General features: G+C 47.1%; 1 protein-coding gene across 2 annotated transcripts in view; it reads left to right on the top strand.

Annotated features, from left to right (window-relative positions):
- The window catches only part of Dgkg (diacylglycerol kinase gamma), a 162,400-nt gene that overhangs the window by 84,554 nt on the left and 52,327 nt on the right, over nt 1–25,519 (top strand). For both annotated transcript variants that reach the window (XM_038345521.1, XM_038345522.1), the window contains one exon: nt 25,397–25,487. In XM_038345521.1, the coding sequence (XP_038201449.1) occupies nt 25,397–25,487 (91 nt within the window). The remainder of the gene's footprint in view (nt 1–25,396; nt 25,488–25,519) is intronic.

The following is a 25,519-nucleotide window of genomic DNA, read 5'->3' on the forward strand; positions in this document are numbered from 1 at the left end:
ACGTGGCCCCTCTTGATAACCCACGTGGGCTGTGTGGAGGTGTGCTGTGGCCCCTTCAGAAGAGGACTCTGATTTGGACCTCTTGGCAGGAGACTGCCTCTTCTTTCCCACACAAATCGTATCGCTCTCATCCTCATCCTCTTGTTCTTCCTCTCCAAAAGGAATCAAACCCATCCCCTCTCTTCTCCCAGAAAGGCAGATGCTCATCCCAGCAGAATGGCAGCCTCGAGACAGCTTTTGAAAACCACTCCTACCCGTCCTACAGACTTTCAAGGTCTTCTTTACACACATACTTTACACACATACAAGTACTCCATGTATGTGTCTGGAAAATACCATACACCTGTGAAAGCCATGGGTTCTGCTCATCCGCTCATTCATTCGTTCACTGACTCACTCACTCAGCATCATCCTTTGAAGATATACTGTTGCCCACACACCATGTATATAGGGGTCTGGAACAGACGGCCCATCGCTCACTGCCCCCTGCTGGAAACAGGCTGGAAAGCAAGCATGCATAGCTGCGTGGGCAGAGTGCTGTGAGCAGAGGTGGCCTAAGAGAACCAAAGGCAAGAGCAGAGAGCCCCGCATGGAGGGCTTCCCAGGGACAAAGATGCCCCGCCCGGGTTAAAGAAATCCAGAATGGTTTTTACAACTTGGTAAAAAGAGAAGGGCAATCCCCAGATATGGAAGGAGATGGAAGGGAAGATCGAGAGTGAGAGCCCAGTGTGCTGGGGAAGAAGCAGCCCTCCGTGCGCTGTGGCGTCACCTCCAGTCACGGAAAGGAAGGTGTCTGTCCTTGTTAGAGAATGAGGAAGTAGAAGACAAACTTTATCCTCATCCCAAAAACTAAGACCAAGCAACATGTGTGCTCTGTCAAAAAAAAAAAAAAAAAAAAAAACCCACATTATTAAGTCCAATTAAATCAGTCATGGCGGGGGCAGGGGGGGAATCATAACGTACACCCAAGTGTCAAGTATGAAGGAACTCATCATGACCTACAGAATTTTCTCCCTTCTTCCTTCCCAAATCCCCTTTTCAGGACAACTCCTAGATTTGGTGGTGCTCACGCCTCATGTTTTACCTGGTAGAGATGACAGGCACATGGATTTGAATTTAAGTCTGTATACTTGCTCGAGGAATGAAGTTGTTCAGAGGGAGCCCCTGTTTTACAAAGTCGCCAGCCATATCCTCTGGAGAACTTTGGGTCCATGCTGCTTCCTTCTTCCTTGCTTGCCTGTATTCAAAAGACCCAGGAGTATTCAATTTGTCCACCCAGAGGCAGGCAAGCAGCCATTTTCTCTAGGCTTCCTTATTTAGCATTGGAGATGGTTTTAAATAGGCAGGTGGTTGTTGCCATGGTTACCCCCATTACACCAGCAGCTAAACTTAGGAAGGGCCACAAGGGATAGGAAAAAAAGCCTGATACCCAGGATTTGCGAATGTAAACGATATTATCAAACAAAGCTTCATTTTACTGAGCTGAATTTGAGTTCTTCAGAGAGGTTGCTGCTTGGCTGTAAGCCTTTAGCATTAATGCTCAAGACTGGCCCCTCTGGGATAACCTTGAGGCTAAATATAGGGAGCTGTAATTGGTCTGTTTGTTTTGTTTTGTTTTCAACTTGAGCGGGCTAGTCAGGGCTGGACTTACCCAGGAAACCTGAACTTTCACATTGCTGGTCTGCTTGGGCGCTATTCTAGTTAATTCTCAACCCAGGGCTCCAAAGGCCACAGCGGTTCTGAGAACATGAAGTTGTACCAAAAATACTGTGTGTGTGTGTCTGTGTGTGTGTGTGGCATTCCAAGGCCTGTGAATCCTACGAGGCATCAAATTATGAATCAATTATTGGGGTTTCTTAATTCTTCCCCCAGGGATCTCGCTATACTAGCTGTTGCCAGGGGAAGTAGTAGTTTTAAGAAGCCAAGTGTTCTCTCCAGTGAGATAACTTTGTTAATGGGAGAAAAGCCAGCCCCAAGGAGGTGGTGGTATGAGGGGTACCTCAGCTAAGTTAGGCCCCTTCTACCACCTAGTTATTGACACGTTAACTCTTTGTTCCTGCTTTAGCAATGTTATGAAAATTACCGTCTCTGTCAGTATAAAGGATGCGGAGTTTTAACTCTACTGAAATTCTAATCTGTTAGAAATTGTTCAGGTGTAAGCGAGACATGGTCGCTGCCTTTAAGAAATGCATACTCGAGCCAGGGATGGCGCACGCCTTTAATCCCACACTGGGGAGGCACAGGCAGGCGGGTCTCTGTGAGTTTGAAGCCTGCCTGCTATATGAGTTCCAGAAGAGCCAGGGTTCTGTAAAATAAAAGGAAAGAAATTCATAGTCTAGCACAAAAGGGGAAATAATCTTCAAATTCTTTTATGAAATTATTTTTATACAAAAGGAATTTACATTTAGTAAACCATTGGAAATATATGCAGTGCTCAGCCGTTGGAAATACAGGCAGTGCTCAGCCGTTAGAAATACAGGCAGTGCTCAGCCGTTGGAAATACAGGCAGCAGTCAGCTTAGTAGAACAGTCTAACATCACTCTTCAAAGCCCAGCCATAAGCAAGCTGTGTTTTGAGTGTGGAACCCTAAACTAAGATAACCAAACTAAGAATTGTGATTCACTTTGAGCTCCTATTAGATGCTAAGCCGTTAACTAGATATTTTATAATAATTAAACTATTTAACTCTCAAGAAGACCTTACAACATAAGTGTTGGCATTCTTGAATTGTGACTAGGTGGAACAAGGAAACATCCTGGAAGAAAGTGGTAGACTATCTTTTAATCAGTGAGCTTGATTTGATTTCTAAACTACCTCTAAACTCCAGCGTGCAAGCCCCGCTGTCTCTCCTAGGGCTCATTCGTATAGATGAGTGTTCCAGTGCTCCCAAGGCCTTCGCCTAGGTGCGTGAAGGATGATCCCACTCAGCGTTCATTACAACATATAACATGAGGAGCGCTCTCGCTCCCATTCTTGTTGACTTGGGAAGAGAGTTATCACCCCTTTTTATCTCGTATAACCTAAGTCTTCTCCTTATTCCACTGTCCACAGCTAGGAGCAAGACTGGCTATGGGATTTGTATGACTCTGGGCAAATTAAAACACAGTCCCTTGTTGAAAAACTCTTAAGAAGTTTGTGAGCAAGCAGTAAACTAAGCCAAAAGTCCCCCTACGTGCCAGGCCTGGAATGACTGACTGCACAGATATCATACCTATGAGGTGACCATGGAAAGGGGTGAATTCATTAACAGGTGTGTTTGTCCAGATCACAGAGTAGACAGTTTGCAAAAGAGGTAAAAGAGAGCACAAAGAAGGTTTGAACTCGGGAGGAGACAGAGTCTCAGGTTTTTAGAGGGGTCATGGTCAGTGTTCACAGAGGAGAAAAGGACCCTGCCTAGGTCTTCTGCATACCAGCCACAATCTTCACAAAGTTTCCAGACTGTGTCTGTGAAGTTTTGTGTATCTGAAATCTAATTCATAAAGCCACCCGACACCACCATCAGTGAGCATCCAGAAAGAGTCTCACTGGGGAGTATTTTATTGCTTGGGAACGCAGAGCACTGGAGGAATGTGTCATATAAACCTGTTGAGTGTCTTCCACTTGAGCGTGTCCCTCAGCAACTGAGACTGAAGCCGTGAGTTATTTCCTGTCAGGCCCTTCAAAGGGCTCACGCCAGCACAGCCAGTACCTGATCACCTTTCTTCAAAGCCCTCGAGCAGTTAGCGGACTCTAGAGTGTCAGCTTCCCTGGAGCCAGGACCAAGATGCTGAGGAGGGGTTCCCCAGAAAACTTAATGTAGTTGGAATCTTTCAAATGTTAGAACATATACTGCAAAGAACTAAGTGTCTAGTAGATATTTATAGAAAGAGGCAACAGAGCTTAGCCCAAGCTGGCATCAAAATTTGGCTCTGCTGCTTATTGGCTGTGTGACCTTGGGTGAGTAAGTTAATCTCTTTAATCCTTTGCTTCCTCCCTTGAAGGAGGCAAGGTTGCTAGAAGCAGTGGTGAAGTACATCTGTGCTGCATAGTTCGAGTTCAACAGTATTTGCTGATCGACAAGCATGCGGGCTAAACATTGCCGTAAATCACCGCTAAGTGCTGACAATGATGTCTATTCGATGGAGTACCAAGCGAGATGAGCTTTTTACACCATCTTTGTTATATAGACAGTATCCTGAAACTGAGAAGTTGGGGAATACGGAAAGTTGTATCAAATCTGACCACTGGGAAGGTAGTCTTAATTAAGCAGGGTTGGACGGAGCGGGATTTGAGTTCTCTGGAGGAAATTCCTTCTACTGGTACCACGGAGTGGAGTTTGGGGTCTGAACAGCCGAGGTTCTAAGGCTAAAAGCTGAAGCCTGGGTTAAGATGGTGAGGGGGGGTCAAGACTCCCAGCTGACAGGGTGGTGGGAGAGAGTGAGGGGAAGGCTGCAGGACAGATGCCAGGTGCTCCTAGGATACATAGTGCTCCCCAGCCCCAGCCGAGGTCACGGAGAACACAGCTGGTAGAGAGGCAGGTGGCCCAGGCAGTTGGATGCTGGAAGTGCGCCTGCTCTCATGGATGATGTGATACGTGCTCTCCTCACTCCCTCCTCCACCTCGCCTCCTCCCCAGCCTGGGCTGATCGCGGAGATGGTGGCTATGAGCACAGCGCAGACTAGCATGTTCCATGCATGCAAGTTTGAAAGTGCAGGGGCCGCCTCTCATGATTGCTGTGGCACGCCCAACATTTACACCGCTTACATATTAAACTCCCTTATCTGAAAATGAAACCATTCCAAGTTGTTCTTTCAGGAACCCCATGAGTACCCCAAATTGCCGTGTAGATGTTTGGCTTTAACAGCCACAAACATGAGTTCAAATTCCTGGCAGTTAGAGTCCCGTGCCCTGAATTGGGCTTTACTTCCTCCCCAATATTCAGTATCTCGAGAGAGATACTCAGTGGGCCAAACTGTCTGCTCCTATTTCCCCCGATGTGTAAAATATTGTTTTCAAATATTTGGAATCTGGGAAAGGCCCACATGAAGTTGATTGTGGTGTTTTCTATTTGTATTCTTACTCCTGTGGGTAATTTGTAAAGGAAATGAAGCTCTTAGGCTTCCTCCATCTTTCAAGCCAGCCATGGTCCAGTGGGTGTTTGTCTAACTACATCCCTCTGGTGGCCTTTCTTGTCCTTCTCCATGACAAGGACCCTGAGAAGCAGGAAGCCATTTAAAGCTCCTGATTCTCTGAGCTGGAGGGGTAGCTAGCTAGCTGGTGGCCATACGGAGAGTCATGGGGCTGGAAACATCCGGCACGTGCTCTATCTCGACTTAAAACCGTCTTCAACAAAATACCAGCCAATTTTCAGCATACGCTTCAGTGGTTTATATAGTATGTCAGGTTATGAGTGCGAATCGTTTGGGAAGCAAACACAAGCTAAAGGGAAAGAAAACAAGCATTGCGCAAACACACTTGCAGCATGCTGGTGCATTTCGGCGGCTCATTTGACAGCACATCATGGAAGTCCTGTGGTACCTGTCTTTATAAAGTTGAATGAACTACTTTCTAAATAGTTTTTTTTGGACAAGCCATTCAAGCCCACTGTAGAAAATAAATCATGCCACCCCCATCCCAGGAAATCCGATGCTCCCAACATCTACTTCCTCTCAGCATTTTCCCTCTGCTGTTTTATTTCCTTGAACCACACTGTATATACTGATCTTAAACATTATTACATTGTTACAGTAGCAATAAACGTTATCTCAGAAGCATTTATAGGCTGTGAAAGGAGAATTATGAAAAGCAGCTGATCAGAGTAAGTTTATCCAAAGTGGGGATTTGATTAATATTTTTCAATTAAAAAATTCCAAATTTTTTTGGTGGAGTCGATATGAGAGCTTTAGATATAGTCAGGTCCCATTGCAATTGAAGTCATTCTTTGGCATGCTGTGCTGCTCTTCTTCTGTGGAGAACAAACAGAAGCTGAAAAGGCCTTAATTCTCGCAGTTCTGGGCCCTCTATGTGGTTTTGCTCTGTCTCAGTAGGACCTGTTTCTGTTCATTCATCGGGGGCAGTAAGGGGTGGCTCTCCAAACTGCATCGTGGTCAAGTGTTTGAGCATGAGTGACCATGAGAGCATGTCGTCAGTGCTCAGAAGATGGTCTGCTGGGCCCCGTGGTAGCCGTCACCTGTGGAGGACACTGGAACACATCGCCTTAACAGACATGGTAGTCCAAGTCTAAGATGTCAGCTCATTTTACAGAGAAATCTGAAGGTCAGAAGAAGTACCTTACTAGTGACCATATTATAGGGGAAGGTTACCAAGATCTATGAGTCACAGGGAATAGGGGAAGGTGCCCAAGATCTGCTGGTCATGGGAAATAGGGGAAGGTTACCAAGACCTACTAGTCAAGGAGAATAGGGGAAGGTTATCAAGACCTACTAGTCAAGGAGAACAGGGGAAGGTTACCAAGACCTACTAGTCAAGGGGGATAGGGGAACGTTACCAAGACCTACTAGTCAAGGAGAATAGGGGAAGGTTACTAAGACCTACTAGTCAAGGAGAATAGGGGAAGGTTATCAAGACCTACTAGTCAAGGAGAATAGGGGAAGGTTACCAAGACCCACTAGTCAAGGGGGATAGGGGAAGGTTACCAAGACCTACTAGTCAAGGAGAATAGGGGAAGGTTATCAAGACCTACTAGTCAAGGGGGATAGGGGAAGGTTACCAAGACCTACTAGTCAAGGAGAATAGGGGAAGGTTACTAAGACCTACTAGTCAAGGAGAATAGGGGAAGGTTACCAAGACCCACTAGTCAAGGGGGATAGGGAAGATGTCCGATACCTATGAGTCAAAGGGAGTGGAGTGAGGGTGATATGCATCAAAACTAGGCCTGTCTGACTTCACAGCCTCATATGTCTGACCACTCTTCTATGACTCCATGTGCCCAGTTTGATAGTGTGGCCAGACAAGAAAAGAAACAGCCAAAAAAGAGCCCAGAGAAACCACAGAGCCAACTAATGGACTGTGTGAAAACCATAAGCAAACCACACTCATTTCCCTAGAGAGAGCGAACGGCTGCATTGGGAATGGGCTTCAAGGAAAGGACTCACAACAGGAACCTCTTAGCTCAGCTCAAAAGACAACGGGGGGGGGGGGAGAGCAGAAGGAGGCCTTGTTATTTGAGGTGAGAAGACAAAACTTTTGGTCTAGAGCCATACCAAAGCCTGACATGAGATACCGAGAAAAGTTGCAGAATCTCTTGCAAGCATTCGCAAAGCACAATTCTTGATTCATCTGTGTTGAGAAACACATCATTCCCTTCTCAGCCCAGGGGTGCATTCACAGCACCATCTCAGTCCAAGGGTGCGTTCACAGCACCACCTCAGTCCAGGGGTATGTCCACGGCACCCCCTCAGTCCAGGGGTGTGTTCACAGCACTACCTCAGTCCAGGGGTGTGTTCACAGAAATACCTCAATCCAGGGGTGCATTCACAGTACCACCTCAGCCCAGGGGTGCGTTCACAGCACTACCTTAGTCCAGGGGTGCGTTCACAGCACCATCTCAGTCCAGGGGTGCATTCACAGTACCACCTCAGTCCAGTGGTATGTCCATGGCACCCCCTCAGTCCAGGGGTGCGTTCACAGCACCACCTCAGTCCACAGGTATGTTCATGGCACCACCTCAGTCCACAGGTATGTTCACAGCACCATCAAGCAACACCAGATGGGAGTGTCTGCCCAACACACCAGATCTGCCTGGGGTGTCCTGGCCAAGACCTTTCACCATTTAACTTTCCTGCTTAACTTCCAGCGGCTCTAAGTTGTCCCTCAACCCATCCTGCTGCTCTCCCACCATCTCCCCCTAAAGCTGTCCATCTGTCTCCTGGATGTGTGGTTGTTATCCTGGTGTCATGGCACCAAGAGTCTCCTGCCAGAACCCACATTCCATTTCAGAGGCCCTTAAGCTCTCTTGCTTTGTACATACGATTCCTTCTCCCCAAGCACCAGTGCCACCTTCTTGTTGGCACGCTCTGGTTCTCTTACCTTCCTGATACACCTGCCCTCAACCTCTTCTCAGCTACTATGGCATCTCCTCATGCGGCCTAACCATCACCTACTGTTTCAAAGGACTACCATCGGGTCCCAAGCACACCCTCCCTGACCAGCCCCTGTTCTGGCCCCATATTTTTGACTTGAATTTTCTCTTAGAATCCATCTAGAAAGCTTCTGACACCCTCTCTCCCACATTCACTGCCCTCTTTAATGTATACAGTTTACTGTTTGGGGGCTAAGCTGATCACTGCCCCCACTCATGTAATCATATCCGGCTCAGAATGGCTCACCTTCTTTGGAGCCTACTGAATTAAACTGGAAAGGTAACGTGTTCCTCATTCAGCCAAAATGTGTTAGGTTCCCATTAGTCTTTTGTGATAGCGAATATTACTGTAGAGTGGGGAGGACGGACTACTACAGCCTCTTCTTCCTGGACCCCTTCAGTCTGCATGCGCATGGAGAGACCAGACCAACTACAGCTCGTGTCCTTGGACTCTTGTCAAAATTGCCCACCTGTTGGTGACTTGAAGTACCAGGGATTTACTCTCTGAAATCTGAGATGGAGGTATCGCCTGAGAAATTAGTTTCTCCCCTAAAGAATATGCAACCCTTGACTCTCACCTACTGCTAGTTGCCAGAACTCCTTGGCAGTCCCTGGCACGTAGAAGCATCCTTCCGGTCTTCTTCCTTGATTATCACATGGCACACTTCCTGTGTGCCTCTAGCTCTCTGTCCAAATATCCTACCCCTTCTAATGTCACCAGTCATTGAATTGGACCCACCTTAATCTCAGTCTCATCTTCACGTCTCCAAGATCCTGTTTCCAAATAAGGTCTCGTTCATCATGCGGAGAGTTGGGGCTTCAATGAGGTCTCATTCACCACGAGGAGAGTTAAGACTTCAGTATACCCTTTATTCAGCGTGAACCACAGTGCCAGCCTTCTCCTGTGGCTCTGCCATACAGATGGCACTAACCAGGCTCAGTGAGTTCTAGAAGATGGAAAGGAGATGAATTTGGAGGGAAATGCAGTACAGATATCTGGAAGGAGTTGGAGGAGGAGACTAGAGGAGATATGATCAAAATACATGTTTATATACATGAAACTCAAAGAATAAATGAAGATATATTTTAAAATCCAAGGCTCCTAGAAACACTGTGACCAAAAAGCCCTGAGCCTGGCTCAAGTGTCAAAGTAACGTGAGACTGACATCAAACACCAAGGGAGAGAGGACGGGGGGAGAGATGAGAACATCCAACTCTGCTAAATCTGTGGGAGTTGGCAGTTACCAGGGCTGGGGAAACATGGAAACCAAACACAGGGCTTTCTCTCCAGTCCTGAAGTAGAAGATCATTTTGGGGATGAGATCCACACAGCATTCTTCTTTGCAAGCACAATTTCAGATTTTTACTTGTGGAAGTCAACTTAGGTGGCTTTTAAACAGTGTGTGTGCATGTGTGTGTGTGTGTGTGTGTGTGTGTGTGTGCATGTGTGTATGTGCACATGTGTGCGTGTGTGTGTGCATGTGTGTGCATGTGTGTATTGCATGTGTGCATGTGTGCATGTGTGTGCATGTGTGTATGTGCATGTGTGTGCATGTGTATATGTGCGTGTGTGCGTGCGTGTGTGCATGCATGTGTGCATGTGTGTGTATGTGCGTGTGTGTGTGTATGTGCGTGGGGGGGGCCCTGGAGAAGAAAGGAATGTCGGGATTCCTTAGCCATCTATCTGCTGTACTTAACTAGCTAGAACTCTGGAGAACTGGCATTCGCTGCAAATGATTTTTGCCATATAAAGAAGTCCATCTTTATACTTGGAGCTTGTTAGATTAGTGCATTTATCCCAACTTATTTCTTTAGACTATCCACAGTTGCACTTATTTTGTTAAAAGGAAATTGAAATACAAAATGAAAAGGTAGTGTTCTTAAGAACAAGCTAAGTGATTTTAGTTTCATTCCTCATTTAAATAAACATTTCTTAAAGAAAAATTTTAGCACTTTTACTACTTAACCAAAAGAACTTTTGGAAGCAGCCTCTCCTTCCTTTCCATCAGAACCACTGACTCATCAGTGAAACAAGTTGTCTATCAAGAAATCTCGAGGAAACGGCTTTAGGATGCTGCTGCCAGGCCATGTGGTTCCGATGTTGACATAGAGACATGGATCTCTGAATTTTCTTGGATCCAACATGCAAGGAGCTGAGCCTCAGCCCTCACCTTGCCTCTTCTGTCCTATGAGCCACTGGGAAGTGACTCACTTCCCTGATTATTAGTGTTTGGCTGTATAAAACAGAAATTACAACTATCTCACAAGGTGCATAGAGAAATTAGACCAGATTGATAAATACATTTGAAATATTACTATTGTTTACTGTAGGAAGTAGCAAGGAGGCCGTTGCAGCTGCATGTCTGTCGATTCTTCAGAGCCAATAGGTCTGTATCACAAATGCCACGTGCTCTGGCTCTCATCTGCAAAAACCTTAGCTCTGGACAAGATGTTAGGTTTCAGTCTCGTGTGTGGCATAAGTGTTCTCTCCATTAGCACTCTGTAGAGTGTCATTAGATCTCTACTTTGAAGCCTGGAGGAGTGTTTAAATTCTGGTGTTGGGGAGAAGGGGTCCCATCACTTCACTTTTTACCAAGAAAGCCATTTCCCCATCTTCTGGTGCTCTTCAGTAAAAGAAAGGCTCTCCTAGCCCCAAGAATGCACTTCAGAGCCTCCAACTGTCGGGGACTTTCACAGCCACTGATATTTGTGTTGACTGAACACACACTTAAGGAGAAATTCCACACTCTCTAGTAACAAGACATTTTCTATTCTGTTCAATGGAGAACTCCTTTAATCTTGAGAGTAGGCCTTCTCGGAAAGCATTTTAAAGTGCCAATCAAGCCAAGTACCTTACATTGCCTTTGAACTCAATATGCCGTGAGTTCACTGGCATTCTCCAGCTCTGGGCTACTGTGGGGCATGAGGTAGTGAGAAGGTCGTGGCTAAATTAAAATCTCAAACTGTTGAGTTGAGCGAAACTTTTATTGCAGCTGTCAATACGGTGTCCCAGTTAGTCAGGTTCTTGTCTTCCTCTTCCAGATCACCTTGGCTCTGAACTTGGGGCAAGTAATGGTCAAAGCTCGTAATCGAGTTGAAGGCCTGGGTCGTGATTTTATGCACAGTCATGATCTCCACCCTACACCACCCCCAGTCTAACTGCTACGCGTGGACAGGAGGTTGAGATGGTCAACATTGAGCCAGTGAGTTAAAAGCGATGTAAGAAGTAGATAGCCCCCTAACCAGACAGTTTGCCCCTCTGCCATCAAAACTCTTATGGGATGGTGTTAAAATTCTTGAATAATCTTCATTTGTCAAAATGGAAAACTCAGGGGAAAGACGAATATAAACAAAGGCTGCTTTTCCAGTTCTGAAAAGGTAATTAAGTGCACATAATTTTTTGCAAATATCACCAGCTTGAGCCTTTACCCTGCAGCAGCCAGTGAGCCCTTGAAGTAAGACAAGTATTAGGACTTATGACCAATTATGGCAGCCCCTCAGATGGCAAAGATCAGCCTGGGAACAAGTGGAGGAGGTGCTTTGAAGCCGCTTCTGAGAGTTCTAGGAGGAAACTGCAAAGGCCTGCATGAAAGGGCCACACATCCAAATGCTGCAGAGGTCAGGGAGCTAACACTGATGCGATGCACGAGTGAGTATAAGGCTTCAAGGAGTGAGCGGTAGGGACTCCAGCAAACAGTAGAACGTAAGAGACGATATAAAGTGAGTGACCTTGTCTTAGAGTTTCTGCTGCTGCGAGAAAACACCGTGACCAAAGAGCAAGTCGGGGAGGAAAGGGTTTATTTGGCTTACCCTTCAGCATTGCTGTTCATCACTGAAGGGAGTCAGGATAGAACTCAAACAGGACAGGAACCTGGAGGCCGGAGCTGATGCAGAGGCCATGGAGGGGTGCTGCTTACTGGCTTGCTTCCCATGGCTTGCTCAGACCACCTTCTTATAGAACCCAGGACCACCAGCCCAGGGATGGAACGACCCACCATGGGTTGGGCCCTCCTCTATTGATCACCAAATGAGAAAATACCTTACAGCTGTATCTCATGGAGGCATTTCCTCAGCTGAGACTCCTTCCTCTAATGGCTCTAGCTTGTGTCAAGTTGAAACACAGAAGCACCTGGTACAAACCTGTATGGAACTTCAGACAGTTGCTGTCAGAAGAGCAAACCTAGTGTTGATTTCTCAAAGAAAAGAAATGTGGGATCCAGTGTGTGTGTATGTGTACATATGTATGTGGTGTGTGTATGTGGGGGGGAGTATGTATAATTTTCTAATTTTGAGAACCACTGTGCAAGTACACCCCTAGACCAGTAAGATCCTGTCCCCCATGCCGTCATGCTGATACCCGGGAATTATAAGGTACAGCTGTGGTGGGAACTAATGGTTTATTTTTCTTGCTTGACTTGGTCTACAAGTTATTGATGCTGTTGATGTAAATGAGTCTCCTAGCAACAGAAAATGAACATTTGAGCAATCAGTATGTTTGCAATGACAGAATGTTCCAGGGTACCATAAAAGACATTATCCCAAAAGAAAAGGACCCAGATAGTCGGCAGAGCTAGAGTCAAAGTTTGATTCGGAAATGCACGCCAAGTGGAAGTAATAAAAATGTGAAGTCCCTGTTTTGGGGTAAAAAGTAAGAATATGAGGCTCCAACAAGGAAGATAGATGTAGGCCTCCTCCAAAGCGAAGGGCAGGATAGCTAACAAAGGCATCATGAACTCAGAAGCACAGTGGGTCCCTCAGCTCCCTTTTCACAGTAAGCAGTATTGGCTGATGTAAGCTTCAGGATGTACAGGGAGTTAGCAACAAGATGCAGGGGGGATATTTTTCAATGATTGCATATTCTTAGAAAAATCTAAGAGGAACATTTTTTGTGCAATCTTTGGGAGCCTTTAATGTGGGCTCAACCTACTGAAAATATGCAAAAGCAGAACGAAGTGTTTTAGGTGAGGTGGCCTCTTCCTCTGCAGCCAGACTGAAGATGACTGTCCCTCTGCACCATGGATTCTGCCACTGGGATGAGAGGCCCTGGCAAGAATTGGGAGTTTATATCCCATAATCCAAGAGGAACGTTTATGGCCAGGAACCTGAAGACCAAGCAGGAGGAGCTTTAGAATGGGATTTAAAGAGGATAAGCTAAGAGCGTGCAGATGAAACTCTAAAACCATAGCCCACCCAGGACAGCAGGTGTGAGCTAGAAATAAGAAGCATGGCAGAGGCAGTGCCAAGCAGTTCACCCAGGGAAATGACAGGGTGGAGCATGAAGACCTACAGCTGAGAGACAGATCTGCGAGCTGCCAGTGACGGGGGCAAGCCGGAGGAGTCCTTGCAGGACCAACACACTGCCATGGAACAGTGCTACAGAGCGACAAGAGAAGGCACGCTCATGTAAACCGCAGTCACCGAAACGGGTGTTAGGAATACATAGTCGAACATAAGAAGTCCCAAACGTCAGAGTAGAAGCAAGGCAGAGAGCATACGGCTGAGACTTCAAAAGGATGCAATGAAATGGATTCTGCTAGCAGATCTAATACAGGTTCCCCAGGCATTCAAGGCGCTGGCTGATGCTTTTCTATGTAAGGTTTTTTGTTTTTTAAGCTGACGAAGGAGATGGAAGTGGGGAAGGGAGGAGGAATTTATCTGAGCATCTGCCCATTTGGTGAATTTTCTACTTGTCTCAAGGACAGTTTCCTAACTCGAGAGGTAGAGGAAACAAAACTGCTTTTCTTGGCCCTTATGTGACCAGGAGGCATCTGCCTGTGATGGAACGGAAGGCTTAGGAAAACTTAGCTGGAGGTTGAACAGCCTGCCTGGTGATCTAGGTCAGCAAAAGAAAGAAATACGATGCATGCCAAAGCACGTCCTCTCCCACCCCTGTTGCTCCTGCTCGCCTTCACTTTCTCGCCAACACCTCTGGCCCAGGCTCCAAGGTCACCAGCAGGGACTTTAGGTTAACGGGGTGTCCGTATTTCTTTCCCAGAAAGTTGAGGAAAGCCAAGATACCCACTCCACATTGATCAGGAGAGATGTGCCACGTGTATTCCAAGCTGTAACACAACACTCATGAAGTTTGTTTGTGGCAGTGGGTTTCCTTGGGTTCTGTGTATGTAGCATGTAGCCATGTGCGCCGTCTCAATTTCCCCAGCCACCCCTGTAAGCTACATAATGCATTCTCAGCTCAAAGATGAAGAAACTAAGTGACAAGCTCAATGGCTGGCCCAAGGCCACAGAACAGGTGAGTGTCTGAAGGATGACCTGAACCCAGCCTTTCTGGCTTCTAACCAGAGAGATTCCTTCAGCTCAGCCAACCTGTCTCCAAACCCAGACATTGCACTCTGGGGAACGGGAGGGTTAGCTGACTGTTTCGGGTTAGAATGGGAACCCAATCTCAATATAACCCTGTTTCTAGGGGTGCCATACACTCACAATGACAAACAACGGGCTTAAGGGAGGAACTTTTGTAACCCGACCTATCAGAATCATGTTCAGAAAGGCTGGGGGATGGGTGTTGGGGGGAGCAGACATATTATCCAGCCCACATTCTGACTTCATGATGTCATCTCCTCAGCTTTGTTTCCCCCAAGGAAGTGTCAGACCCCTTTACCAAATACCGCAGAGACACCTCCACGGAAGGTGTGTTTAAGAATCAAGTGAGCGGCCCTTCAGTGACTAAAGCAGCTGTGTTGATTCAGGCATGCAGGCCACATGCCATCAATGGGAACTAAGACTGTTCCTGATAGCTGGGGCCAGGTTGGGGGGGAAGGGGGAGGAAGAGCTCTGCTGTCTGTCCGGAGGGTCCCTTCTAGCAAGCTGATGGAAAATGAACCATGGACCTGTGGCTCAGCTTGGCTCGGCTCTCAGTTATAGCCCTGGCTGGACAGGAGCCCGGAAATGGCTTCTTTAGCCAGAGACTCATTGTCAGCCAAGCGCCCGCCTTCTCTGGCCTTCAGGGCTTAGGTTCTAATAAGCTGTCCTCGCCTACGTGTCGTAAATGTTCCCAGTCACCTTCAGGTTTGGGCTTTGGGGGCTGATAAAGGGGCCAACGCTGGAAAGCACAGCTAAGTGCAGGACACATTCCTATGTCACTTTTCCCTACTTCTTTCCCTCCCAGCCAGGGCTCCTGTCTGTCCCGGTATTTGACGGTGTTCACTGATAAACACTTTAGCCAGCAGGCCTGCGGGGAAAAGAGATTGCTGAGAAGCAGGCACATTTCATAAGAGATTCTTGTTGGTTGTTACGGCTGTTTTTAGAAGGTAGAAGAAGGAGCTGTTTTCTGGTGGCAAGCACAAACACTGACACCTCAGAACTCGGGTTCTCAGGACAGGGAGACCCTGACATGGCACCCACCTTGACTACTCCCAGAGGTCTGTCGGAGTTTCCCCAGAAAGTGATAGTGGCCGTGTGTCCATCACCGTAGCAGGTGTCTGAGCAGCTTGCTGGGACTTCAGAGACACGGAGAGTATCCTGAGTGTGTTGGGTGACCACTGACTGAGTCTCAAAGAATCTTTATTTATTTACTTATTTATTTATTTGGTTTTTTGAGACAGGGTTTTCTTTGTGTAGCCTTCCTTGGCTAAACTTGCTCAGTAGACTAGGCTGGCCTCAAACTCAGAGGTCCACCTGTCTCTGCCTCCTGAGTGCTGGGATTAAAGGCGTGGGCCACCACTAGTGGGCTCTTTCCACCTTTAAGAGGGTTCCAGAGACTGAATTCTGATTGTCAGACTTGCGTGGCAATTACCAACACCCGCTGTCCTCGGGCACACAGTATTCCTCCTACCATCTTCTCCCAAGTGCTGCGGTTATAACTAGCAGTCACAATTCTTTCCTTAAAGAAGCTTTTTCAAGGGCTGTGTCTGTGCGTGGCCCTGTGTGATAACGGGAGAAATTGACTATTTCAGACTCGGGGAGGCTTTATCGTGATTGAATGCCCTTTGGAGAAGATGTTGTAAAAGGCCGGACAGAATTTAAGAGAGCCTATCAAAGGAGAATGTGTCCTTAGTCCACAAAAGCAAGCTGTCTCCAGCGAAAGAGGAGAGCCACTATTAGGAACCTGGAATTCTTTGGAGGTCAGGCTTAGCCTGGAAAGAGAAGAAGAGTCTCCAGTGTAGGGTTATGGGTTTGGCCCCTTAGTCCTTTTAGCCAACTGGAAAGCAAAGACCAACGAGGAGGCCCAGAGCACTCTGACAAGTACCACAGGACATCATGTGAACACAGCCGGACCACAGGACATCATGTGAACACAGCCGGACCACCTTGAGATTGGCTCCCATGAGCTACAAACATGACGGGGGACTACTAGTCACTCGCTCTTACAAGCTTGGCTGTGTGTTCCACTCCACTAACGTGCCCCTGGGGCGTGATAGTGGAAGCCAGGGAGAGTGTAGTGGTAAGGAATGTGAATTCCAGGGCAGGAGCCGGCATTTACATCCCAACTCTATTCCCCCAGCTGTATCCTCAAAGACTTACTCAGTTTCCTAGAAACATAAAGAGGATGCTTAGAACAGATCCACCATCCAGACCCGATGAGGAGTATCTGCTGCGCACGCGCCCTTTAACGACTCACAAGTACACAGTTTCTAACCATCTCCATGACTCTCCGTGGACGCCATACTCAGCAAAATCTTTGTCACCGAGAAAGCCTTCTAAATTGTAATTCCTTTTCCCATTCTTACTGTTCAACATCCATTTGCCTTTCTTTCAGCATCTCTTGATACCCATCAGTAACATGATAATTGATATGCTCCCATTCCATATTTTTATTAAGAACTTACTTTTTTTAAATTTACCCTCTTCCCTTTCCTCCCTCCAGATCCTCCCATATGTCCCTCCTTTCTGTATTTCTAATTTATGGCTTCTTTTCATTCCATATTTTCAAAGGATTTAATCCACCAGTTATCTCATGTGGTCTTTAGCCTGATTAAATGTACAAATAACTCATCTACACTAAGTAATTTCAACAGTGGGCAGGGTGGTTGCTAGCACCTTTAATCCCAGCGCTCACAAAAGAGAAGCAGGTAGATCTCGGTGAGCCTGAGACCAACCTAGCCTTCATATTGAGTTCCAATCCAGTCAGGGCTACATAGTGAGACCCTGTTTCAAAAAGGGAGAAAGGGAGAGAGGGAGGAAGATGAAAGAAAGAACTTTTGACAGTAATTTATCCCTTTATGTTTCGGAGAGTCCTTAGGGTGGTTCCTGGGCTAGGAGTACTTGAATCTCAATGGCCATTTAAATGCAAACTGTCATCTGTGATACTGACCTGTAAAGTTTCACACATGTAAGACTTAAAGAAGGGTCTTGATTTCACAGGCCGTTAAGAGGATTCTACACTTAGGGAATAGCATGCATCTGAAGCAAGTTTCTCCACTATTGCTTCTTCCATGTCTTTGTTCTTGAGCACTCCCCTCTTTGCCCTCCCTTCACGTCTGGCCACGCCTTCCTGGTCCCTGGCCGCCAGTCTTCTCCTCATTCATCACCCTGTGTCTTCCTGAGTGCCATAAACGCAGTCCTGTCCCAAGTATGGGACAAAGCCAGGGAATACCTTGCTCCTTGAAGCTGAAATACACTGAGCCAACACAAATCGGCTGGCAGGCCCAGCAGGCACAAAAGTCCCATTCAGGGCACACAAACACACAAAAAAAAAACCCAGCTATTTATAAAGTCCCTTGCTGACTGCTGGGTGTTCACTTTCCCTTGGACCAAGAAGGCCACTGCCGCCTCTCGGAAAGGATTATTCCTTTCACAGCTCTGTGACTGAGGGTCACCGGGTGCCCCATTCTGTCAGCAGCAAGAAAAGGGGACAGCATGCAGGGTGGGTTAGATGTGGTGACAAGCCCTCTGATGGTCAAGGGCAACTGAGGATGCCAATGACACCGATGGTCTCTGCTGCACCTGTGAGGTGACAGTCATGGACTTGTAGGGACTGGCATTCTGGCCCCTGACATAAACCCACCTGCCGTCCTCTTCTTGGTTTTGGTTTTATAGCTCTTTGTAACATGAAGGGCCTGCTTGTTGGGGTTTCTGCCCTGCCCAGTTCCCACAGCTGGTAAGCCCCCAAAGAAAATCACACAGAGAGTCTACATTAGGTTATAAACTGATTGGCCCATTAGCTCAGCCTTTTTATTAACTCTTGTAGCTTATATTAACCCATTATTCTTATCTATGTTACCTTTATCTATGTCAGTACCTTTTTCAGCGGGGCAGATCACATCCTGCTTCTTCGGTTATTTGAGCAGGACAGGAGAGGAATGGGCTTCCTCCTTCCCAGCATTCTCCTGTTCTCATCACCCCACCTCTACTTCCTGTCTCATTGGCCCGCCTATACTTCCTGCCTGGCCAATCAGCGTTTATTTAAAATACGATTGACAGAATACAGACAATTCTCCCACACCAGCTCTTCACATAGATTTTAGTTAACATGATGACTACACATCCAAAGGCATTTGGAGTTCAATGATGTAGAATGTTCTCAGGTAACATCTCAGTACCACGACATGCGTCATTCAACTGTAATTAAGCTGTGGCTACCTGTGCCTTTTTCGTATTTCTGATTTGCTAGGCTGCTATTTATGTTAGTGACCCAATCTTAGTTTATTATTTTAGCAAAAGTAGCAAAAACGCCAACAACTGCTCAGACAACTCCATGTCTTACTTACCTTTCTATTGTCATGCTAAGATACCATGACAGAGGCATCTTATAAAGGAGAGTGTTTCATTTGGGCTCATGGTTCCAGAGGGTTAGGGTCTGTGACCATCAATCATGGCAGCAGGCAGGAGGCAGGCATGATGCTGGAGCCTTACCTGAAAGTGGAGCAAAGAGGGAGCTAACTGGGAGTGGCAGGGACTTTTGAAACCTCAAATCTCACTCCTCATGACACACCTGCTCCAATAAGGCCATCGTCCCAATCCTTCCCAAAGAGTTCCACCAGCTGGAGACCAAGTAGTCAAATATATATTAGCCTATAGGGGCCACTCTCATTCAAAACGCCACATCCAAAGTCATTCCTTCTTTCACTGAGATAAACTCTGTGATCATGCATCATTAGCATACAGAAACGACCTGTCAGCGAGGTACAGTTTTTCCAATACAGAACACCCTCTTGTGGGCAGCATCTGTTCCACCGGGCCTCCCTCCCAACCCAACACAGACTGACACAGAAGACCCAATGAGCTATTTCAGTCATGAGCTACTCAGGGAAGCTGGCTATCAAAGTCTAAACCACAAGAAGGGATGCCTTCAGTTCAAGGGTTCTATGACTAGAAATAACTGTAACGTTCTCTGTGTAGACTTCTAAGCCCAGAGAAATGTTTTCATGTTTTGACTTTTGATGACTTCAAAGGCCTGTTGCCCTAAAAACTTCCTTGATTCCCAGAAAAGAGGCACCAGGAGGCTCAGGTTGGTTGAGGGAGCCAAACACACTGTTCTGCTGGTGCAGATGGGGAACAGAGGGCTGGGTTTTACCTGTGGGCCCTTCTTGAAAACAGCCTATTCAGAGCTGTCAGGATGATGACTGATCCCAACCTTAAATGGCTGACAACATAAAAGAGCATTTTTAATTAGTCTCCTTTCCTTCCCCCTTCATCTGTCAAATGAAAAGCCTCAACTAATTCATGTGTCATTAATGTTATTCTCCTATAAACTGAAGGGAATTGAGACAACCATTTTGAAACAAAATCAACCATGTATCAACTACTGTTGTCTGTCACATGGCTAAGAACCTCCTGGAGCCCAAAGGAGGGCCTGGGGCTTCATGAACGGGTCCACCTGGGGAGATCAGAGTCTGTGTCCAGAAGCCTCAAGGACCTGGAGATCAGCCCTAGGGCATGGTTCAGGGTTAGTCAGCTCCAGCTGCAAGGTGATTATGAGAAGAAGAGAAAAGGTGGCCAAAGAAAACTCAGGAGGAGAGATGCAGGAAACTGTTCCAGGAGTCATTAAAACATAGTTAGTTTTCGCTTCTTCAAAATATATTGGCCACCTGGGGGAAAAAAACCCTCCTGCCTTACCTCTAAAGCCAAAGCAGAATGAGGCTTCCAGCAACTGTGTCTCTTGGCAACAAGGAAGGACGCTTTCTGCGCACTGACTATGCATTAAACCCCTGACCAGTGCTTCACACTTGCCACGGAAGCTTCAAACCTCACTGGGTAGAGGATAATGTTTCTGCTTTGCAGTAGAGTGAGGATTCAAAGAACTTGAATAACTGTCCAAATAAGAAGGTTACAGAGCAAGGCCTGAACCCCAATCTCTGAGCCCCCAAATGCTATGGTCTGTACAAGAGGGGATGAAGCAGACAGATGGGGCCACATTCAACAGCAGAATCCTCCAGATCTAGTAGTAATGTGGCCTAGGCGTTGTCTATGTTCTCTGTTTGGCAGAGAGAAGGGACTGTGAGTCTTCTGCCTCAAACTATGGGCTACTGTGCCCCTCTCATCTCCCACTAAAGGCTAGGAGACGGGCTGGGCTGTGATGGTTAAGGGAAAGGAGGAACGGGTATGGCAGAGGAGAAGCCAGTCTTTGGATCCTCTCACAGAATAAATAATACCTGCTTCCTTCTAAGACTTAAAGCAATTTTAAATAAGAATGTTTAAAAGAGGGGCTAGAGAGACACCTAAGGGCTTCACAGCACTGGCTCACTGGCTGCTTTCCTAGGAGACCCAGGCTCCATCTCCAGCACCCACATGGCAGCTCAGGGGCATCTGCGACTCCAGTTTCACGGGGTCCAGTGCCTTCTTCTGTACTCCTTGGGCGCTGTGTGTGTGTGGCACATGCAAAATACTCATGCACATAGCATTAATAATAGAAAAGGGTTGAGCAGACTGCAAAACCAAAGGGGCTGTGGGAATAGAACACGTTCACTCCTAACCCCAAACACCCGTATTAGCAGAAGACATATGGACTCTGTAAGATCTGAAGGACAGGAGTGTCTCCGGGCCAGTGGGCCAATGTTAGTCTTAGTGACACTACTGAACAAACGAAATCTCAGTGAGGAGACCACACCGCTGGTCCTTATGTGGTGTGGGGCTCATAGTAGGTGTCAATATTTCTTCATTATATTTGGAGGGATGGACAGATGGATACATGGGCCAAAATCAAAATCCTTTAGTTACAGTGAAGACTACCCCCAGAAAACTGACTTCCTGCACCCTGGTCTCTGGAAACTAACCTGCACGTAGCATGCTATCCTAATGCTGAATGCCTCGTCCGCTACTTCTCAGTCTTCATGACAGCCCCACCAATCCCAGCTGCTACAGCTCTGACTCTATCCGAGCATCATGTCGCTGCCATGCTTCAGGCCTTGGGCAATTCTCTTCTGGACGCCTGCACCACATCCAAACTGATCTCCAAGCCTCCGACCTGCATTTGTGAAGTGCTTCTTGAGCAAGCATGAGGGCCCGAGTCCAGATCCCCAGCTCCTACACAGGGGAGACAGAGACTGGCTGATGCCTGGAGCTTTCTGGCCAGTCAGTCCTTTCAAAGCAATGACCTCTAGATTCAATGGGAGGCCCTGTCTCAAGACATAGGTGGAGAACAATGGAAGAAGACTTTTGACATCACTTTCTGGCCTCCACACATATACTTACTGCTCACACACACACACACACACACACACACACGTACCTGCACACACTCACACAAGCACATACACAAACCATACACACTCCAGAGCCCTTACAAGAGATCAGGTCATTAATGTCATCATACTGCCCTCATTCCCCCCCAACGATGGCCTGAGACTCCCTATAGGCCTCATGGTCAAGCCCAAACACTGGCATGTCCAACCTGCCTCTCCAGCTATTGCTAGCCAGCGTCCTACCCCATCGCTACTTGAGTTCTCTGTCCCCTTGGCTCTTGCCCTGACCCATTTCCAGGGGTTGTGGTTTGGATGTGGTTTAGTTCCAATGTGGCAAGGTTGAGAGGAAGCAGGGGCTTTAAGGGACCCTTGGATCATAAGGGACCTGCCGTCATGAAGGATCAGGGGAGCTTACTCAAGAATGAGTTCGTTTCTGTGAGGGGTTGTTACAGAACAAGTGTGGTTCCTCAATTTGCTTGTTTCCTCTCTCCACACACACACTTGCTTCTCCTTTTTGCTTCTTTGCCATGCGATGACACAGCACAAGGCCTTGTTAAACCAGTGCCTTGTTCTTGGACCTCCCCCTAAATAAACCTCTTTTCTTTTTAAGCTGACCAACTCTAGGAGTTTTGTTATAGCAATGGAAATGAGATGAAGACCCCCGGGCCTCCTCCTCTGTGTAGAGTGTTTGCCCTTTACTTTCTCTGCTCCCTTGCATTCTTCTGAGCCCATTAAGAACATCATTCTACCCTAAAGACACTTGCCCTGACTGTTTCGTGGCCCATTAAGAACCGAGTGCCCTTCCTTCTGTATATCCCAGTGCTTAGCCCATCACAAAACAGCCTGCTTCCTTGTCCTCTTTACAAGGTGCCTGGTTCACGAAATTCTGTATTCTGTTCTATGTTGTCTGCCACACACTCCTCTCCAGTCTGTGACAAAATGAATGTATTTTTTAAATTTTTCATTGTGTTTATTTGTAGAAGTGGATGCACACGCACTGTGGTGCATGTATAAAAGTCAGAGAACAACTCTGACAACAGCATGTGGGTTCCAGGGATCGAACTCCGGTCATCGGGCTTGGTGGCAAGCACTCTTGCCCACTGATCCGTGGCTCCAACCCCTTATTAATATTTTGTTCCACATCAAACATGTGGCTCAGCTTCTCAGAAGCATATTTGTCGTCTTTGACCAACCACATGACCAGTCCAGAGAATTAACTAGGAATTAGGATGTGGTCTATGACTCTTGAAAAAAAAAATGTATTAAATTAGATATGAGGGGAACAAAGTTTTAGCCAAAAGTCAAAACACATGATCTAACAAATATGACTGAGTATTTTCCTTCCCAGCACATATAAATGCACAGAGCCTACAGCTACACAGCAGGAAGGTCTGTCATTTTCGCCTTACTGTGTTGTCCACTTACACCAGGGACGCCTGTGAAAGAGCAGCAGCTAAGAGAGGAGCATCTTCTCATTCAGTCCTCTCCACCCTCCTGAGAAGCAGATCTTCCTCCTTCGCGGTTTTACAGCAGAGGAGAGTGAGATTTAAAAAGATTAAACATCCTGCCAAAGGTCACACAGTCATCCATGGTCGGGTAATCCAGTCGGTCCCATTATTCTGCAGTACTGGCCTAGTCACGGCCTCTTAACCTTATTAGACCATCAAAAGAGCCACTTTAGGGCAAAAATAGCCACGGCTTCCGGAAATTTTTATTAAAACTCTAAATCTCCAGGCAATAACTTTCAGAAGTCATGATTCAGACCCGCCGTGACGATAGGCAACAGGCTCGCAGGCCGAGTCTCCCGCTGCAGAGACGCTAGGACTGCCGGGAAGGAACGCAGGACCCTGGAGTTTGGAACCACCTGCGCTTCCCCCTCACTGGGTCTCCAGCCATCACTGCCTGCTGAAAAGCACCGTCCTCCCGTTCCTCCGAGGAGTCCTCTCCTTCAGGTTCAATAGTTCCATATTTGTCAACAGTTTTACAGCCTCTGCAGCAGCGGCCCTGTCCACCAGCCATAAGTATAATGATCATCTGGACACCCATAAAAGTCCACAGCTGTCAGAGTCTACAAATCAAATGCTGGCCCCAGCCTTTCAACCAGTTCCCGGGGTTGGGGGGGGAGGATTCTGAAGGATGCTGACACCCGAGAACTGGAGGTGGAGCCCCAGTCCTGCAACCAGCAGCTTCAACAGCATGTTAGAGACTGGCGAATCAGGGACTCCACCATGAATGACTAACCCAGAACCTTCATCTGAACAAGATCCCTGGGTGAGATACAACATACACATACTCTGTGCAGAGGAACGGTCATGTGGGACAGTGCTCCGTCCTCCAGTTTTCCCCTTCTAGCTTGCATAGGAAATGAAAACACTTCCGTGACCCAGTGGAGGTGCAGGTGAGAATGCCTGCTGGGACACAGGGCTCAGCCTGCCCCAGACCACACGGGCTACCCTGAGGATTGAAAAGGCAATGACTCAACAGAGCCCGCCATGAGCACTGGCCTACAGCACTCTGGACACTTCTCGGGGGGGTTTATGAAGTCCCGTAACCTACACTTTCCCCGACCTGTCATTTATTCTCACACAGATCAAGAGTCAGACAAGCTAATGCCCAACAAACTAGAGCTTAGAAGTCTTCATCCAGTAGAAAAATGCAGCCTTGTGTTCCAGTGCTAGGTGAACTACGGGCGAACCACAGAAAGCGTGGTTGGTGGGCTGATGAGTCAGCCACTATGTCCTGAAAGAAACTAGAGCCTCCCTCCTCTGAAGAATACTCTTTCTCCCCCTTCGACAGAGCTCGGGATTAGTGACAGTCGAGGAGGCTTCCTCTGTCTTGGAGTGCCAAGAAGAATGTCATTTTGTTTAATCCTCTCTTAGCAAAATCTGTCTGCCTGTAAGCTGGACAGGTGTTGCCTCTCAGCCAGCCCGTTAATGGGGTGACAGTTGGGGTGGAAGAAATGGAGTCCCGAAGGGACACTTCCTGATGAGACCGTCTCAGCAAACCACAGAGTGTCAGGGACCCCACCTGACTCTGAAGGCCCTGATTCATAAGCATCCAAATGGTTTTTATTCCTCTCCATCCCCTGCAGAAAACGTTGAAAATTTGTAAAGCTCAGATTGTCAAGCAAATCCTCTCTAAAGAAGAGCTGTGCAGCCTACACAAATACACCTGGGAAGACAGTGGCCTTGGCTCCCAAACAACCTATCTTTATTCCTTCCTTCTCTTTCTATATCGGCACCGATTCTGCCGCTCCACTTCCCCCAAACAGAAAATGGACAGAGCACCATTGACTGGGTCTGGTTTGGTCTGGAGCTTCCCTCATCTATCTGAAGACTGCACATCTCCTAAGTCTCAAAAGGCTGCTTGGCCTTTGCTCTCTGCACTGATGTGTAAACAACAGTAAGCAGGACATGCTGTCATTTGCTACCTCGAGCTGACTTTCTCCCACAAGGCTCCCTGATGCAGCTCCAGAGGAGAGCATGCCTTTCCCGCTCTAAACAGGAAGCTCGGGGTACAATTAGCAGTTCACCCAGAGTCCATGATTTCTTAAGTTTCTGGCAGAAACATGTTGATAAATTTTCTATTCCTTGAAAATCCGATTGACAGGTGTTGCAATGTAAGATTAGAGAATTTGGGGGCTCGGGCCACATGGGCCAAAGAGCAGAGCTATTTTCTCGGGACCAATTCAAGTACAGACGGTTGATTGAAAATGTCTCTCTGCTTCATGATCCAGGATGAAGAACAAGCTGTGGTATTTTGAATTTGGCACCTCGGAGACCTTTGCAGCCACCTGCAAGAAGCTTCATGACCACATAGAGCTGGAGGTAAGTCTCCTCCACAGAGACCGCCCTGTCCC

Source organism: Arvicola amphibius, chromosome 10, assembly GCF_903992535.2.
Source record: "Arvicola amphibius chromosome 10, mArvAmp1.2, whole genome shotgun sequence".
Classification (NCBI taxonomy): Eukaryota; Metazoa; Chordata; class Mammalia; order Rodentia; family Cricetidae; genus Arvicola; species Arvicola amphibius.